Genomic DNA, 18,472 nt, shown 5'->3' on the forward strand with positions numbered 1-18,472 from the left:
TGCCAACGTGAGCCTCCTGGTGCCCTCTGGTGTAGCCCAGGAACCCAATCCAAGCCCTGATTTCAAAGGCGTGGATGTCATTTCCAGGCTGCTAGAGAAAACACCTCCTTTGAGGCCACCAGCAGGGAAGACACAAGGTCTGGGACACAGGAAGATGGGTGTCCTTTAAAACTGGCATGGTGGCACCTTTTAATCCCAGAACATGGAAGGTTGAGGTAGGGGGATTAATAGTTCAAAGGTCATCCTCAGCTATATAGGGAGTTTGAGGCCAGCTTGGACTACTTGAAACCCTTTCTTAAAAGGAAACAAACAAAGCGGGGGGGGGGGGCGGAAAGGAGAGGAACAATTTACAAAAAGGGGAGGAGAATGAAGAGGTCCCTTCCTTTCTCTTGTACTATGTCGGGGCGCCTACTTCCCTGCCTTCAGCGTTCTCATTCACAACTCTTCCAGCGAAGGAGATGAGGAACCTCCATCTCAGAGGGATCAAGGACTTGCCCAAAGTCCCGCACGGAAGAGGTGAACAGAGGCTCTGGTTCACTTCTGCTCCTTAGGCTCCTCCCTTCCCCTTCTTCTCCATCTGGCCCGGAGAGCGCTGAGCCATGAGGAACAGCTGTAGCACAGCATCAGCTGTGACTCTCCTCCCGGTGGAAAACGCACACGCGCACGCGCACGCCAGGGATCTGGGCGCTTCCATGAAAGGCATGTTTCCCTCCTGAGTCAGAGCAGGCTGACAACGGACGGCCTTTGGGCCTGGCTGGGCTGCAGTCCCAGGCCCCAGACTGCCTCGAGAGCCATTCCCCACCTCCTTGCTGGAACAGCTGGGCTGCAGCCAGCACAGCTGCATCCCCCCTCCCTCCACAGGGCTTGCAATGATAGGCCCACGTTGCATCAGCTTGGCCTGTCTCTGTGAAGCTCCAGTCCCGACAGCCAATGAGACCCAGCCGAGTGTACGGACCCCAGCGCTGGCCCACCCCACCCATTCAAGGCACACTCAGGCAGCCTGGTCCAGGAGGAGGAAAAGGAGAAGCAGCTGGGGCACAGCATCCTGCCTGACCTCTAGCTCAGCCTCCTCCATCTGAAGCCTCTGGCACCATAGTTCCCCCTCCTGGGATCTATGGAAGGTCCCTGCCTCCCATAGAGCTCCCTGTACAATCTCCATCTCAGGGGAAGGACCACTTGTCGTGCCTCCTCACCCAGGCCATGTATTAGGAACGTTTTCTCCTTCCTCCTTTGTGGCCTCCAGGCCCAATCTACCGCCACACATTCCCTAGCTCTGCCAGGGTCAAAGCTCCAGGCTCTCGCTCTGGGTCACTGCGTCTTTTCTGTGACATCTTGTAAGAGCTCCCTGACACACATCCCTGTCCACTCCATGCTGTAGCCTGGGTTAATAGGAAGAGTCAGCCCTGGCTGGAGGGACCTGCAGTTGCCACCAGGCTACAGCGAAGTGGTTCCATTGTAGGGGTCTCCAAAGGCCAGAAGCTTCCCCAATACTACCCCTGCCACACACACCCTCCCGCACCTCTTTAAGCCAAAGCTTGGCTTCCTGTTAGTGTTTTATTTTTATTTGCTTTATTGATGTTTTGATCATAAAGTACATACTGTTGAGAAAAAAAAAATCCAGAGCAGAGAAAGGAAAAAGGAGATAGCACTCCAGAGACAGTGCTAACCCCCTTAAGAATATATCTTTTGAGACTTTCTTTGTGAATACTATACACATCCATGCATATACATATGTATGCATGTATATTTCACTAATTACTTACGATGTGCACTCATTAAAGGGAAAACAAACTCACAAGGCTGGGTGGGGTGGCACACAGCTTTAATCCCAGCACTTAGGAGATGGGGGCAGGCAGATATCTAAGTTTTAGGCCAGCCTGGTCTATGTAATGAGTTCCAGACCAGCCTGGGCTACATAGGGAGACCCTCTCTTAAAACAAACACATTAGATAAAAGTAAATGTACTTGGGCTGGAGAGATGGCTCAGAGGTTAAGAGCACCGACTGCTCATCCAGAGGTCCTGAGTTCAATTCCCAGCAACCACATGGTGGCTCACAACCGTCTGTAATGAGATCATCTCTGTAATGAGATCTGGTGCCCTCTTCTGGCGTGCGGGCATACTTGGAGGCTGAACACTGTGTACATAATAAATAAATAAATCTTTAAAAAAAAAAAAAAAGTAAATGTACTCAGACCTTTACCTAGCAGAAACGCTTTCAAAATCCACTGGAAATCACACAATTGCTGAAGCTGGGGTTTTTTTTGTGACGCATGAACGCATCTTCCAGATAATTACCTCGGGACATGGAATGCTCACAAGCAGACTGCTTTATAAATGGCTTTATTTTTTTTTTTTTTAACCAATCCAGCAAGCTGTCTTTCTTAGCCTGGGGTTGGAAGAGCTCTCTCTGGTTCTGACATTGCCAATGCTCTATTCCTCATTGACTTGGTCTTCATCTGTTTGTTTGTTTGAGACAGGGTCTCTCTAGTTGTCCTGAAACACAGTCTGTAGGTGGGTCTGACCTTGAACTCACAGATATCTGCCCGCCTCTTTCTCCTGACTTCTGGGTTCCAAAATGAGCACACTGTGCCCATCTGTTTCCAATTTTTATCCACTACAAAAAAAGCCTTAGGTGGACATTAAAAATAAACAAGTCCCAGACACATTTGCATATATCTAAAAACCATTTCCACGAGATCGGTTCCTTTCACAGGAGCCTTTTCCCAAGGAACACAAGTCACTGTCCACGTTCAATGTGTGTGGATAGGCGGAGCGCTCACATAAGTCCCCAAATTCACAACCAGGGAGAGACAAGCCTTTCCACTCCTCCCTCCCATCCAGTTCTCTGCAGCAATGGTCGCAGCCTTCAGGTCAATCTTTTCAGTGACCTTCCAGGGATGGCCCCCATGCAGGACCAAGGGAGAGCCCGGTACTGTATTTTCTTGGTCTACTCTTACATTCAATCCCTTTCAGGATGTTCCCACCCCATCTGTGCTATTGCAAGGAAGGATTCACTAAAGTTGCTGTTTTTATTTGTTTCTTTGTTTTTGTTTTTCAAGACAGGGTTTCTCTGTGTGACTTTAGCTGCCCTGAAACTTGCTCTGCAGACCAGGCTGGACTTGAACTTGCAGAGATCCGCCTGTCTCTGCCTCCTGAGTTCTGGGAGGCCATCAGGCGTGCACCACTTGTGTGTGGCATAAATGCTGTCTCTCTCTCCAGCAAAATCTTCTTTTCTTTGGTCTTTTCTTCATTTCTGTCTCTCCTTTTCTTCCTTCGCTGAGGATTAAATCAAGGGCCTTGGTACGTGAGAGCTATGCCTCGCTCTGGTTTTTCCTCCAGGAGTGTGTTCAAGCTTCTTTCTCTTTTAAAACACATCCAAGGAAGACCACAGTTGAGGAGGTAGGGCTGGGCTGCAGAAGTTAGAGCAGCTACTCTCAACCTTCCTCATGTCATGGTGTGTAACACGAGGGCCTGCTAGTTGGGGTTTCTGTCCTGCCTAGTTCCCATAGCTGGTAAACCTCAAAGAAAAGTCTCCATAAGTTATAAACTGATTGGCCCATTAGCTCAGGCTACTTATTAGCTCTTGTAGCTTATATTAACCCATTGTTCTTATCTATGTTAGCCACATGGCTCAGTACCTTTTTCAGCAAGGCAGGTCACATCCTGCTTCTTCAGTGGTCTGGGCAGGACTGGGAGGAATGGGCTTCCTCCTTCCCAGAATTCTCCTGTTCTCATCGCTCCACCTCTACTTCCTGTCTGGTTGACCCACCTATACTTCCTGCCTGGCCAGTCAGCATTTATTTAAAACATGATTGACAGAATACAAACAATTCTCCCACACCAGTGGTAACCCCAACCATCAAATTATTTTCGTTGCTACTTTATGACTTTGCAACTGTTATGAATCATAGTGTAAATGTCTGATATGCAGGACATCTGATTTGTGACCCTGTGAAAGGGTGGTTCAATCCCCTAAAAGTGTCAAGACCCACAAGCTGAGAACCGCTGGGATGGAGGATCTCCAAGGTCAATGGATAATCTCTCTGTGGGGATGGGGGGGTGGGGAGAAGCAGATTCTGACACAGACTTCCTGACCTCTTGGCTAGGCTGGGCTTCTCTGCCTCCAAGGGGAGTTCCCATTCTAGCTCTAACCTTGGTTAGGGGTGTGTGTGTGTGTGTGTGTGTGTGTGTGTGTGTGTGTGTGTGTGTGGTGTGTTTGTGCTTGACTAGCTGTGCATGTGTGTGTGCATGTGTATGTGTACATGTGTATGTATTAGTATGCACTCACAAAGCAGTTTGTGTGTGTGTGTGTGTGTGTGTGTGTGTGATTGAGCGTGCGTGCACTCACAAGGCATGTGAAACTTTTGGGAACATTCAAAAGCTAGCAGGAGCATTTCCTCAGGGGACATCGGGGTGACAGCCTGTGAGGAGTGAGCAGAGTGTGAACCGGGAAACTGGACCTGGACCTTTTTGAGATAACCGTGTGGTTTGTGAGGGAGACAAGGTCATGGGCACCTCGTCAAACAGTGGCAGAGCCAGGATGAGCTTCCAGGGCCCTTGCATTTGGTAACAGCAGAGCTGGAGAGTGGGGTGGGTACAGGCCACAGCTCATTTCTGTGTCTCAGCGATGCTATGATAAGGAGGACAATTCTGTGGTCAACCTAGTCCTCACTCTAATTCCAGGCATCACGCCACCTGTGAGAAAGGTGAGGAAGGAAGAGAATAATTACTATGTCCAATCTTAGGAGTCCTGCAGGCCTGACTGCAGGCCAGAAGGAGACAGAGGAACCTGGAAGGCGGCAGGGTGCCTGTCTGTGTGCCCGCCAACATCAAGCACACGCATGTATATTTCACGTAGTACATTTGGTTTCCAGACAGTTAAACACCTGTATGCACACTGATGTCGTGAAGGGTCTGCTTTGTGTGCATTGTACAGCCACGTGGAAACACATGTCTCTGTGGCACTCAGTGGGCTTGGGTCCCTGGGTATTGGGCCAGTGGTGTGGATGAGGACACTAGAGATCTAGAGTAGCTGTAGATGGCTGGGAATGGAGCCTGCTCTTGGAGGAGGGGCAGGGAGTTTCCTGGTCCTCATTGGTTCTGCACTTCTCTCTCCCTGGTAGCAGCCAGCAGCACAGCCCCCTTAGAGGAAAGGGCATTCTTGTGGGAGGCAGACATTGCAGAATTCCTGACTCATGCCTGGGCTGAGAGCTCACTTGGCCTCTGGACAACTGTCGCAAAGTGACAGACTTTGGGCCCTCAGCTCCATGGAGAGGGCAGTTAGGACTGGTTGTCAAACCTTTCTTCAGGTGAAAGGAGGGAATTGCACTTCCTCTTCTAGGTTAAAATAGCCCGAGGGGACTGTCCCAGGATCTGGGACAAAAGCACAGCTACTGATCAATCCTTCTGCTCAGTTCCTTCCTGCCCCGTCCTGAGCCTTGACGGTGCTGGCCACTCCCCCACCCACTTCTCCCAGGCTGCCTTAAGATGGGAACATTTTCACTTTCTGGAAGGATCAGATAGGATGGAAGCTGTGAGCAATGTGGACACTCAAATGACAGGCTAGCTTCTGTCCTAGGAGTCCGCGGGTCATAGATGTGAAGACTGCATCTAGTCACAGGGGCCAAAGGAAGCTCTTTCTACAACCCCTGGCCATACTGCGCCCAGCTTAAGGGAGGTCAGACAAAGGGTGTTGGGTGGTATAGAGGAAGAGGGCTCAGGGTACAATCTCCAGTTCAGGTGTGCTGTGTGACCTTCTCTGCGACGGTTTTCCTCTCGGGCAAGTGTGGGCATATTTGGACTGGAAGGTGTTCGGCTTCCAGCTGCCTTGCTCCTAGATCTTGAGAACATCAAGCTGGGTCCCTACACGCAGGTCAGGGCTGAGTGGCAGGGGCAGAGCTGCAGGCCAGGGAGGAATCCAGACAAGAGTCTCCTCCCACTCACTTCAGAAAGAGGCTTTTTTTTTTTTTCAGGGCAGGCTGCCTGGAGTGTGGGGGAAGGGCCTTCAGCATCTGGGCTGGGCTCAAAGCTAAGAATAATGTGGCAAAGACTCTTGACATTTTTTGCTGATGTTGGAAATTTAAAGGAGCCATGGTCTTTCTTTCCTAAGGAGATTGAGTTAGCCGCTTCCCACGTGTCCCTCGAGGGCATGGTTACGGTTTTCACCCAGTACCTTTTTCAATGCCAGACCCTAGGGGTGCTGGGGGAGAAGGGTGAGGCCTCTCCCACCCTTCCAAAGTCCCCAGTGACATTCACTTACAATCTCTGGGTGATAACACGGATGCTAAGGCAGGCACTGCAGGCTGACAGGCATAGAGGAGACTTCTGACCAGCAGAGCTACACAAGGGGTCTGTGAAGCTGCAGGAGCGTCCCAGCCCCACACCCTACTCTAGGGTGTCAGCTTCACTGCTTACAAATGGGGGGATTTCATCTCTACTTCTCCTCTGCTCCTACTAGGGTTCTGGATTTGTCTAACATGGCAAGTCTCAATTTACCCTCTCTCAATTGGGAAAGCCATGGTCCTCTCAGCTTCCATTCCTGTGCTAGTGAGGCCTGGGTAATGAGAGATAGAAGGGCAGAGAAAAGGGGGGTGGGGTGGGGCTGTGTGGGATTTTTACCATTGGACCTGCTGGGAACCCAGCAAGCTTCCACTACGCTCCACCAGCTTTAGTGAGCTTTCATGGCTGCCTTGGTTCACAGCCTACCAAGTGACTTCCAAGAGACCCCAAAGAGCCAATATGAGGATGATGATAAGAGAGAGGGGTCTGGCCTAGGACTAAGGTGGCATCCTTACATTGCAAAGATTTATCCTCATGAGCAGCATGCCACGGATGCAGGAGGAAGCAAAGGAGAATCGGACAGCCACCACTGAAGAGAGGGACACCACCCTGTGCCCGGAAAGTTTACTCAAGATCAGATCTGTTCTACAAAACAATCGTGGGCTGCCTGGGACCAATACCCTGCGCTTAGAGGGAGGGAGGCAGGTGGTTGCCTTTGGGGTACTTTTGGGAGATTATAGGTTGACAGAAGTAAGTCCTAAGCTTTCAATGGAGTTCACCACCCTTCTGCCCTCTGCCTCCAGAGTCCTGGGACTTCAGGCTATGACACCAGGCCTGGCACCAAGACTTTTTGGTATTTTCCTTCTAAGATCCTTTGACTGAGATTCTAACAGGCTAAGATTCCTCCACTAGGTTCGGAGACTTTCTGGGGCTTTGGTGTAAGATTATCTATCATCTGTGGTGGTCACTCGAGAATTCACTTACTCTCTGATTCTTTGAATCAGGCCTAAACCTATTGGGATCTAATATTTGCCTCAGTCCTTAGAGCAAAAGGCCGGGCAGCGATAGCCAGACCTCTGTGGGGCAGCTGGGTGGGGTGCCCAAACCCTCCCCCACTGTTCCCTGTAATTGTTTGATGCCAAGACTCCAGAGAAATCATCTATTGGGGTGCTGGCTCTAGTCAGAACTCTGGGAGAAGAAAGAGTGGGCTGTTTGAATGAATGAGAGAGAGTTAATTCAGGGCTTCCTGTGGTTCAGTGGCAGAACCCTTTCCTACCTTTCTTGAGGCCCTGGGTTTGATTCCCAAAGCATTGAAAAGAAAAAGAAAAAGGCCTCCCTATCTCCTCCCCCTTCTACCCCTGCACACGGTCAATTGTCTATTATGCCACTATCAGAAGACTGGGGGAATCCTAAAACGTCCCGCCTCACCTGCGGGATTCTCTAACTGCACACACCCCTCGGAAAGGAAGTCCCTGAGGGGGGGGGGGGGGGGGGGCTTTGCCCAGTGTGCGGTTTTGTTCACAATACCAAGAATAGTAAAGAAAGCTATGGGGATGGGGGTGGGGGCTGGGGAGCGGGAGGAGGAAAGGGAGGGGAACTGTGCTTGGCAGGTAAAATGAATAAAAAGAGAAAAGAACGCTATGGGTTAACTCAGAGCTCAGAAGGCTATCCGCGTCGGAGGGTGGGGTGGGGGAGGATGGGAGAGATAACTGTGAGTCCCTGAGCCCTGAAGAGGGAAGGGAAGCACGGGGAGGGGGGGGTAGGGATGGCCAATGCGAGATGGAGAAAGGGGTAGTTATGAGAACATCATGTTTCAATCAAGGGTACTAGCCCAGAAAAAGAAGGTCATACAACATTGAACTTAACACACACACACACCCCTCTTCATTTCTGGGGACCTCTTCATTTCCAGGGGGGGGGGACCGCTTAGCGTTTGTCTCTGAAATCACTTCAACACGTGGCTTCCAGGATGTGGGTCCAGCTGCAACCCTCACGGCTTCTCCTTCCCAGGGAGCTTTTAAGGTTGAACCCAGGATTGGAGAAGGGTACTGACCCCTGCCTCTCACTCTCTCTCCTAAAGCAAAGGAGACCCCCCCCACCCCTCCCACCCCCAACTAAGGGGTGTCTGATTAAAACCTGGTAATAGCGAGCAATCGATCTGCTGGGGCAGAGCAGAGCAATGTGTGACCAGAGTACGCTTGTGTGGACAACCTGAGAAGCGGACTCCGGTCCCTGGGGAGCAGAACTTTGGAGCTGGAGTCCAGGGATGTCCAGGCTCTAAGGAGCAACGCCCCCAACTCAGCCGGACGAGGGGGCAGTAGGACCCAGGGGCTGGGAGAGCGGCCCGCAGGCACAGGGGCGGGAGCCGGGGCGGTTTGGGGGAGGTCTTTGGCATTTTTTTTTCTCCTTCTGGGAGCCACGGAGCTCTCCGGAAGCGTTTCCAACTTTCCAGAAGTTTCTTAGGACAGGCAAGAGGGGGTGGGGACAACCATATATAGATCCCGGCCCCGGGGCAGTGAGTTGAGTAGAGCCTGTCTGAGAGCCGGTGTCCCGTCGGTCCCGGAGCAGCCCGGCCCAGGTGAGGGGCGGGGGCGGCCGGGCGATTTGACCGAGGGGGATCGGATCAGATCGCTCCCGGAGGGGCTGGGGTCCTGGCACTGGAGGGCAGTGTCAAATCGGACGTAGAGCAGTCTTGCTTGGGGCCAGGTTGAACATCGCGGTCCCTGGAGCTGTAGTCTGGGATACGGACCGAGCGGAGGAAGTATGGAGGAGTCCCAGCAGCTCAGGGGAGGGTAAAGGTGGTGGCAGGGACTGAACAGAGATGACCTTCTGCACAACAGGGAAAGTGGGGGAGACCTGATTCTCCCGTCGTCCACGGGGAAGGACCAGCTTTCTTACTCTGGGGTGAAGGCCCAGGGACCCGCAGTTGTCGATCCCAGCATTCCCCCCGCCCTCCCCGCCACACGTACACACACAGACTGTGTAGGGAGTCTCTGCCCCTAGCACGAGAGATGCCATAGCTTCGGTTTCTCTTGATCGTGAGTGGGAGTCCCTAGCTGTTAGGGACCCCATGCTTTGGGAGCCGTCACTTTTCAAGTCGCATCCCAGAAGGTGACTGATGGCTGGACTTGACCATTTTCACCCCACCCGAAAGGGGAGTCATCAGGGTCCACCAGGCCCCCGGGTGATTTGAGTCACTCTGGTCGTCTGTCCAGCCATCTAGTTCCTGCAGGGTGAGGACTTCCTCTGAGGCCCAAGGTATCCAGCCTCAGACGAGAGGAAGAAAGCCTTCCCGGTTTGGTCTAAAGGCCTAGCTCTCCACTTCCCAAGTTTCCTGCTGGGCCCTCTGGGCCCCAGGGCCAGGATGGAGGACCGTGGAAAAACTGGGGGCTTTGACTGCCTGGAAGTCGAGCCGAGGCCACACCCTTCTGCTCAGAGAGTTCCTGTACCCATCCCCCATTCCCGTCTGGTCCTTTGTCTCTGTCCCGGGATTCCCTGCAGAGATTTTTTTTGGTAGTGGGTTGCTGAGTAACAGTGCCACAGTGGTTGGCGGGAAAGCTTTGCCGAGGGCAGAGCCCCTCACTAGAAATCCTGAACTACTTGGGCTGTGGAGGCCCCAGTTGGACCCTGCTTTCTCCCTGTGCAGAATCCACCTCAACAGTATCCTCCTCCTTACTCCTCGTAGCCTTTGGGGGCTGGGCCCGACGGGCCTCTGCTCCCCAAGTTCTCTGCGGGGTCCCATCTCTTTACTCTTCTGTTTTCTTTCAGAATGAAAAAGGCAGGCAGTGATCTCCCTCTGAGGCAGTTTCAAGGTACTTTAGACCCTTCAAGTATCTGAGAAACCCCCGGTGTTCGTGTCCTGCCTCCTGGCATCTGCTCCCCTTCTCCCCCATCCCAGGCTCCCAGGGCCAGTGGTTGGTATAGCCTTTGGCCTTCTAGTATCTTGGTTTTGTTTTGTTTCTTTTTTTGTTTTTTTCTATGGGACTATAAATTGTCTAACCTTGGCCGGAGGGCTGGCATTTAGCTGTGGCAGAAGGGCTGGGCTGTGGGAGCTGGCTTGCTTGCAGAGACTTGCCCACTTTCATTCCTAATGCTGGGTTTAGCATGGTGGCCCTTCTCCCCAGCCCTGCCTTTTCCCTCAGACTTTGGAAGTGCAGATGTGAAACTATAAAACCTGGGAGACCCCTGGATTCTTCAGGCAGTTCCTCAGCACCCCTAATTCCCAAGCCAGGCTTCTAGGTTTCTTCTGCTCTGCTGGCCTGTAGAGATAAGGCAACTTCTGCCTGCCACGTCAACACCAGGAGCCTCGCGGCTGCCTGAGGAAACCCAAACTAGTCATTTGGAGCTTTCTGGAGAAGCCCCTCCCAGGTCCTGGTTGGCTGGGCGTGGGGGCTGTCAAGATGGTGGCTGCCACGTGGCAGGGCTAGGCTTCTCTTCCCATTCCTTAGGCAGGCTGGTGGTCTCTGCTGGATTAGTGGTTCTTTCAGTAGGTTGGCCACATGTCTGTGGCTAGGATAGAATCCATAATGCTTCATTTTACCCTCACAAGTATCTTTGAGTGTACAATGTACAAGTCATCCTGTCTTCGAGGTCCCATGAGGGAGGAGCATGGTCTGGACATGAGGACCCCACCTCTCTTAAGAGTGAGGGCTCACATCCTCCCCCAGGCAGCTCTGAGGCTGTGGCCCTCCATTCCCTCTTCCCCCACTGTTCCTTTACGTTGTTCCTTCGAGGTCCCTAGAAGGGAAGCAGCTGAGGAGGTGGGGTACTAGACTGGCCAGCAGTCATGTCATCTCAGAAATCCCATACTTTTTCAGTCTGGCTGGGCTCTCAAGGGTCTTCCAGAGCAGGGCCCCTCATCCTCCACCCGGGTTCTTTCTGATCTTTTTTTTTTTTTTTTTTTCCCTCGTGTTCTACTCGCCTGAACTGCTGCATGAGGTAGAGAGGGAGTGATGGGCGGAGGGGGACGTGGGAATACAGACCTTCATCTATGGGGCTTGTCTCGGGGACTCTTGCTACTGCTGGAGTTTGGGAAGAGGACGTGAAGGCATCTTTGAGGTTCTAGGACAGATGGTGATGTGGCCATGGCTGTCCCACGGGAGGGCAGGATGGAAGGTCTGGCTGTGGCTTTCTGAAGGAAGGAGGGAAACGGTCGGAGCTCTGCTGAGCAGTGACTCCTCCCCTTCCTCAGGATCTTGCCCTTGCTGTGATCTTAGGAAACCCCTGTCGAGTCTAAAGACCTGGTCCCAAGAGCATTTGTCGTGGGATTTCCCATCTGGTTCAGGGGCTGTGTGGGCCCTGATGTACAGGCCACGTCCCCGCCAAGAGGGAGGTTTGGGTACCTGGAGATCCTGCTCGGGACTTGGAAAAGAGTCTGAGGCTGGGTGGTAACATGTGCATATACACAATCAAGGTCACTCTAGCGGCTGCAAGTGAGGCCTCTGGGTTCCCCCATTTAATGAGTGAACCGGGCAGTGACTTATTAATGTCCCAGGGCAGAATGCAAGGCACAGAGAGGACCAGGCCCTCAGCGGCATCTCACGTGGTATCCCCTGCTCAGACATGTGGGCTTCCTACAGACCCCCAGCCCAGCTGCTGCCTTCTCCCAACTGACAGAGGCCCTGAGAGAAGCCATTCTGGCCAAGTGGCCCTGCCACTTAGAAACAACCTCTGCCAAATGCTAAGCCTTGGGATGTTGTAGGGAACCAGATATGTAGGCTAGGTTTCCAGCTCTGGTGGCTACAGCCTACTCCAGGGCAGCTCTAGATTCATAATTAACTTCTAAATAAGTATAAGTATTGAATATCCCGTGGAAGATACCAGCGGGTGGCCTGGTAATGTGTCAGAAACTTTGTTCTAGGTAAGGAGGTCAAAATGTGTGGCCCGAGTCATGTCTGGGCTACAGAGCTGAGTTCTCTTGCCCCTGTCTGTCCCCTTGGTGACTTGGTGAGTAGGCTAGGGAGAAAGGCGTGAAGTTCAGGGTGGTTCTCTCTCTGTACCCCTCTCAGGTCCTCTGTGGTGCACACGGCTCACCTCCCAACCATGCGCTCTCTCCTTCTGGCCACCCTCTGCCTCTTGGCTGTGGCGCTGGCAGCCGAGGTGAAGAAGCCTGTCGAGGCGGCAGCCCCTGGTACTGCCGAAAAGCTGAGTTCCAAGGCGACCACCCTGGCAGAGCGCAGCACAGGTCTGGCCTTCAGCCTGTATCAGGCCATGGCCAAAGACCAGGCGGTGGAGAACATCCTCCTGTCCCCCTTGGTGGTGGCCTCATCCCTGGGTCTGGTGTCCCTGGGCGGTAAAGCCACCACGGCGTCACAGGCCAAGGCGGTGCTGAGCGCGGAGAAGCTGCGGGATGAGGAGGTGCACTCGGGGCTGGGTGAGCTGCTACGCTCCCTCAGTAACTCCACCGCGCGCAACGTGACCTGGAAGCTGGGCAGCCGCCTGTACGGGCCCAGCTCCGTGAACTTCGTGGACGACTTTGTGCACAGCAGCAAGCAGCACTACAACTGCCAGCACTCCAAGATCAACTTCCGGGACAAGCGCAGCGCCCTGCAGTCCATCAACGAGTGGGCTTCGCAGACCACCGACGGCAAGCTGCCCGAGGTCACCAAGGACGTAGAGCGCACGGACGGGGCGCTGCTCGTTAATGCCATGTTCTTTAAGCGTGAGTCTCGGGATGGGGTTGAAGGAGAGGCGGGACCCTTTCCCAGTCTCGCGAGCTTGCTTTTCCTAATACTAAATCCTTCATGGCTTCTCGTCTGAACGTGATAACTACAACTGTCAGAGGCAAGGCTTATTGCTAAACCCTTTTCACGTGCGAGGAACTAGATCCAGTGTGGGAGCCCAGCAGGAGTCTCTAAGATAGGACTATACTTCACCACCTTAGGGTTCTTGTGTTAGTTGGAACCTTTTTGAGTCAGTAATCAGTTCTGCTTCAACCAAATGAATTAAGGACCCATGAGTGCAGGGTTAGCCCTATCTCACAGTTAAGGAGACCGAGGCCCAGCTAGGCGGAAAAAGACAGGTACCAAGTGCATCTGAATCGACTGAAGGTTAGATCTGGGGTTTGTGGTTTTGTGTAAGTATCCAGATGTGGGGAGACTGACTGACCTAAGAGCTTGCTGGCAGGTGAAGGTGACCCCTGGTTTACAAATAGGCCATACTAGGTGAGGAGTTAATTGTCATCAGTCTGTCTGGACTGGGATGTAGGTCTGGTTGGGACTGGACCGCTGTCACACATATGCTTTTGGCCATCTTTCTGACCATGCAAAACTTAAAGAGAAGGAACTTTTTAAAACTAATTTACTATTTGAATGTGTATGTGTCTAGCCTTGAACTTGTGGAGAAGAATTAAGGGTGGCCTTTGCTCATTCCTGACCAAGGTACAGACCCAGCCTCAGTTACCCAATAGGGAGGAAAGCCTCCCTCAGCAAGTTCCCCAGACATTGACAGATGCCACCCAAACGTGGGGACACGAGCTTCTTGGCAGTGTAATCAGAGAGACCTGCATGCTCAGACAAGGAACACGTGCTCCGTGGACTGAGGACTTGCCATACGTGTAACAAAGAGCGTGTGGCATGGATGGAGTCTAGGGTGCCCAGTCGGGATGGCTGTGAACTGATTGTGTCTGGGGAACACAGCTCACTGACACCTCTTTCTGTTTCTCTGCCATAGCACACTGGGATGAGAAATTTCATCACAAGATGGTGGACAACCGTGGCTTCATGGTGACTCGCTCCTATACCGTGGGTGTTACCATGATGCACCGGACAGGTAGGCATAGTCAGACCGAGAGTCAAGGGGTGGGTGGGTTATCAGAGTGCCCAGAGCCTGGTGTGCCCCTCACCTCCCTTCCTCTGCTTTTCACACAGGTCTCTACAACTACTACGATGACGAGAAGGAGAAGCTACAGATCTTGGAGATGCCCCTGGCCCACAAGCTCTCCAGCCTTATCATCCTCATGCCCCACCACGTGGAGCCCCTCGAGCGCTTGGAGAAGCTGCTGACCAAAGAGCAGCTGAAGGCCTGGATGGGGAAGATGCAGAAGAAGGCTGTCGCCATCTCGCTGCCCAAGGGAGTGGTGGAAGTGACCCATGACCTGCAGGTGAGAACCGGAGGGCTAGGGCAGGCTTCACCCAGTTGCTCAGCAGGTCCATCCTGCATCCACGGGGCATCCATGTAGTGCTGGGCTCTGCTAATACTGAGAAGTAGGCTCTGCCTTTGGGAGGATGGTGTGGGTAGTTGTCGGGGTTCGCTGATGAGCCCCACGTCTGGGCACCATTATGTCAGGGTCCGGTGCTATCCGGGACCCTAAATTATTTTCTCTCGATTAGACCCCAACATAAACAATCTCTTCCTCTCTGGAGTGTGTCCAGGATAGCACCCGACCCTGGCAGGTAGTACTGAAAACAGTTTGAACAGCTGCTGGGTATTGTCCCTCGGCAGCTGCAGCCCATAACGGGCTGAACCCTCTTAAGAGAATTCCACACAGACGTGCGTATAGGCCAGTTCTGTCTTAGGCAATTCCTCTTCGAAGGCTTTCATTGCAGATAACTCTAGACTGTGTCAAGTCAACAAAGCTAATGAGGGGAAAGGAGGGTACAGATCCTGGTGGTATACAGGGTAGCGAAGGGAACCGTGGTTCGAAGCCTCTACCACCATGCCTGGAGCAAGGTGGCTAGGGGTTGACTGTCTCCTTTTGGAGAAGCCTCCGGGGTGGTGGGGATGGAGGATGCGGGTATAAGAGCCTGGCGTACTTGACCTCATTTAGCAACCGCTCCCATAGAAACATCTGGCTGGACTGGGCCTGACGGAGGCCATCGACAAGAACAAGGCAGACTTGTCTCGCATGTCCGGCAAGAAGGACCTGTACCTGGCCAGCGTGTTCCATGCCACTGCCTTCGAGTGGGACACAGAGGGCAACCCCTTTGACCAAGACATTTACGGGCGCGAGGAGCTGCGCAGCCCTAAGCTGTTCTATGCCGACCACCCCTTCATCTTCCTGGTGCGAGATAATCAGAGCGGCTCCTTGCTGTTCATCGGGCGCCTGGTCCGGCCCAAGGGAGACAAGATGAGAGATGAGTTGTAGAGTCCCGGAGTGGTCATGGCGTGGCAGGAAGTTGCCAACAGTTCCTGAGACACATGGGTGCTATTGTGGGGGGAGGGGGGGCGCCAACCTTGAATAGTCCATGGGCCGGGGGTGGGGTTGGCAATGCAGATCAGAATTCCCGTCTGTCTGAATAGACATTTCAGGCTAGAATCCACTCCACTGGAATATGGGGCCCAGATACTCTGATGCCAAATTCAAGGGTGTCTCAGCCATCCTTCCCTGCTCTCCAAGTTCTAGGTCCAATCTGCCTCAGTCAATCAGTGTTCGTATTTATGGCGGAGTCCCTTTCTTATCTGTGAGACAATCGAGTTGGGGGCAGGGCAGCCCTCTTTCTCACCATCCCCTCAGCCCTCCCCAGTTCTCTCGCTCATCTCCCACTCCCCTTAACCACAGAACTAGGTGCTGCAACCCCAGGACTGGCCACCCGTAAAATGATCCTTGCCCAGTGATGGGAGTTGGGAGACAAAGCCTAGGAGGGACTCCCTGACAAACCCGGCTCTAGGGCCGCTACACCGGGCATTGTTTTTCTCCCTTTTTGGTTTTTCAAAGATGGGGAGGGTAGGGGAGCACATGAGCCTGTGTTGCTTTCAAAATGAAAACCTAATTTGTACAATTTTTTTTTTTGAATAAAACTTTTCCAATAAAATGTTACGGGAGCGTGGACGTAGATGAAAGAAGGTTCCCATATCATTTTTTTCCCCAAGAGACAGTCTGTGCATTAAGTAGGCCATACCTAGCTCCGGAACGCTGGCTGATGACTGAACAGTGGCCTATGGTCACTGCTGACTAGGGGCTATATTCTCTTCTGAAACCCTGGAGAAGTGAACCCGGGCACCCTGGTCCTGCATGTTGAGGGATCTTGCTTGTCAGCCCTCTGGTCTCAACCTAGGGGCCACAGAGGGCAAACGGGCACATGAGGAATTAATAGGCTTACTGCTTGGTCTAAGCTGTACAGGGGAGGCTAGTGAAAATCCTCCTTCCAGACATACCTCACATACCGGGTTTGTGACCAAGGAGGAACCCACAGCCCCCGTCCTCATGTCTGCCTCCTGTGGTCCTTAGGATGCCTCAGGATGGAGACAGGAGTACAGAGAGGCAGAGGAGACTGGCACTGAGCTCCGCCTCTGCTGGCTATGACCTTGCGCAGCTCACGCCTCTCTCTGTGTTCCCTCTACTGCCAAGTCCCCCTGGAGGGGTTTGGGCCACCAGTGGTCCCTTACCTTGGCCAGACAAGTCAGCCAGGTGGAGGTGGAGCTGTAGAGGGATGCCCCTTTCTCAGCACCACCCCACTGAGTTTAAACAAAACTGTTTAGAAACCCAGACCTGACCTGTCCTTTGAACTCAATCCGTTAGATGTCCACTCTCAAGGGTCTTCATCTGGAAATGGACACTTGGGGTTAGTGACCAGCCTGTGCGTTCAGGGCTCACTACATTCCAACGAAGCCTTTGTAGTGGGTGTCAGCTGCTCTTGAGAGGCCATGCAACACAGCCAGTCCCATGCCTACGCCAGCTTCTCTGCCACATTTTCTTATTTCTGAAGCATTGGGACACTGTACTGTATGTCTAGCACAGTGCTCAGCACATTGCCTGATATAAGATGGTCCAGTGGTTCTGTGTTGCCTAGCAACACCACCGAGGACTAGGACTCCCTCCCTCTTCCCCAGCAACCATGAGCTGTCTACACCTCTCCCCCATCCTCCATCATGATGAAATGCTGATCACTCCAGTCTTGTGTAGGTAGCTGTTCTCAGCTGCATCTAGTTCCCATTTGATTCCCACAGGAGCCTCCAGGCATGCCCATGTAATAGGTGTTAGAGGGGAAAGGATTATCTGAAAGATGATAATAATAATAACCCATCCCAAGTCTTCTCCCCAGCATAAGTCAGAAGGAAAAGTGATTTGGGGAAAATCACAGACAGACTTGAACAATGCAGGGGGTTGTTTTGTGTGTGTGTGTGTGTGTGTGTGTGCGTGTATGATGTGTGTGTGTGTGTGTGCGCGCGCATGTATAATGGGTGTGTGTATGTATGATGGGTGTGTGGTGTGTGTGTGTGTGTGTGTGTGCGCGCGCATGTGTATGATGGGTGTTTGTGTTTGTGCACGTGTGCAGAGGTCGGAGGACAACTTTTGGCTCCCTCCCCTTATGTGGGTTCCAGAGATCAGCTCAGGTCCTCGGGTTTTGCAAGCCTTTAACCTGGTGAGAGCCAACCCACCAGCCCTTGGAGTGGTTTCTGTCACATTGGCTTCGCTCCTGTGATTTTCCACATGGGTGACATGGTTCTGGGTTCTGCTGTGAGCCTGTTCTGACGGTGGCTTTAGTCAGGCTGTTCTAGATACGGTGTGTTCGTGAGAACGTATGTTGTCACTTGGTGTGAAGCTAGTTGACCATTTCCCTCTCTTTCTCTATAAGGAGTTCCTGGTGAAGTTTTCTTCCTCTTGACGGGGCTGACAGTGCACCTTTCTCATCTTGTCTTAAATCTCTGGCTTTCTGTTATGACTTATTGGTAGGGATCAGGACAGCATTCTGCCCACCACATCAGTTATACCCCGGTCCTAGTAAGTGGCAGGTCTTGCAGATGCATCAAAGCAGGGAAGACTGCTCAGCCACCATAGTTGGTACGGTACTTGCTATATACAATGATTGGCTTTTATTGCCACCATGATATAAGCCTAGTCACCTGGAAAGAAAGAACCTTATTCCCTCTTTCTTGAGGGTTCATCCCCACCAGATATGAGCCTGTGCCTTTCCGCATTGTACTCTTGAAGCGAGGAGTTAGCTTGAGCCTCAACCCACCTTACATCTTATTATTACAAGACCAGAGTTGTTTTGCTAGGCATGGCAAAAGACACAGGAGTCCCAGCACTTAGGAAGCTGAGGCAGAAGGATTCCCCAAAGCTATGGGGACCCTGTCTCAAAACAGGCAAACAAACAAAAATAAGCCCCTAGACCTGTACAGCGACAATGAAAATGGATTGAGATTCCTTACAGCAGAGACCCTGCTTCTCCACAGAGCACACGCTTTGGGGAGAGACCGCTGCATGTGTAACTGGGCGAGGAACTTGGATTATTTAAATTTATTTAAAAG

The 18,472-nt window shown here is 52.4% G+C and overlaps 1 protein-coding gene across 2 annotated transcripts; it reads left to right on the forward strand.

The window, feature by feature from the left end:
* Positions 1-8,698: 8,698 nt before the first annotated feature.
* On the forward strand, positions 8,699-16,037 carry Serpinh1 (serpin family H member 1). 2 transcript variants are annotated; one of them, XM_005357520.2, is made up of 5 exons: positions 8,699-8,858; positions 12,289-12,941; positions 13,952-14,050; positions 14,149-14,381; positions 15,063-16,037. In XM_005357520.2, exons 2-5 carry the CDS (start codon positions 12,323-12,325, stop codon positions 15,363-15,365), a joined length of 1,254 nt encoding a protein of 417 aa, XP_005357577.1. In that variant the 5' UTR covers positions 8,699-8,858; positions 12,289-12,322; the 3' UTR covers positions 15,366-16,037. The 2 variants fall into 2 exon arrangements, with proteins under 2 accessions (XP_005357577.1, XP_013205633.1); XM_013350179.2 differs by lacking the exon at positions 8,699-8,858 and adding an exon at positions 10,046-10,092.
* Positions 16,038-18,472: the final 2,435 nt, after the last annotated feature.

This window comes from Microtus ochrogaster, chromosome 22 (assembly GCF_000317375.1).
Source record: "Microtus ochrogaster isolate Prairie Vole_2 chromosome 22, MicOch1.0, whole genome shotgun sequence".
Classification (NCBI taxonomy): Eukaryota; Metazoa; Chordata; class Mammalia; order Rodentia; family Cricetidae; genus Microtus; species Microtus ochrogaster.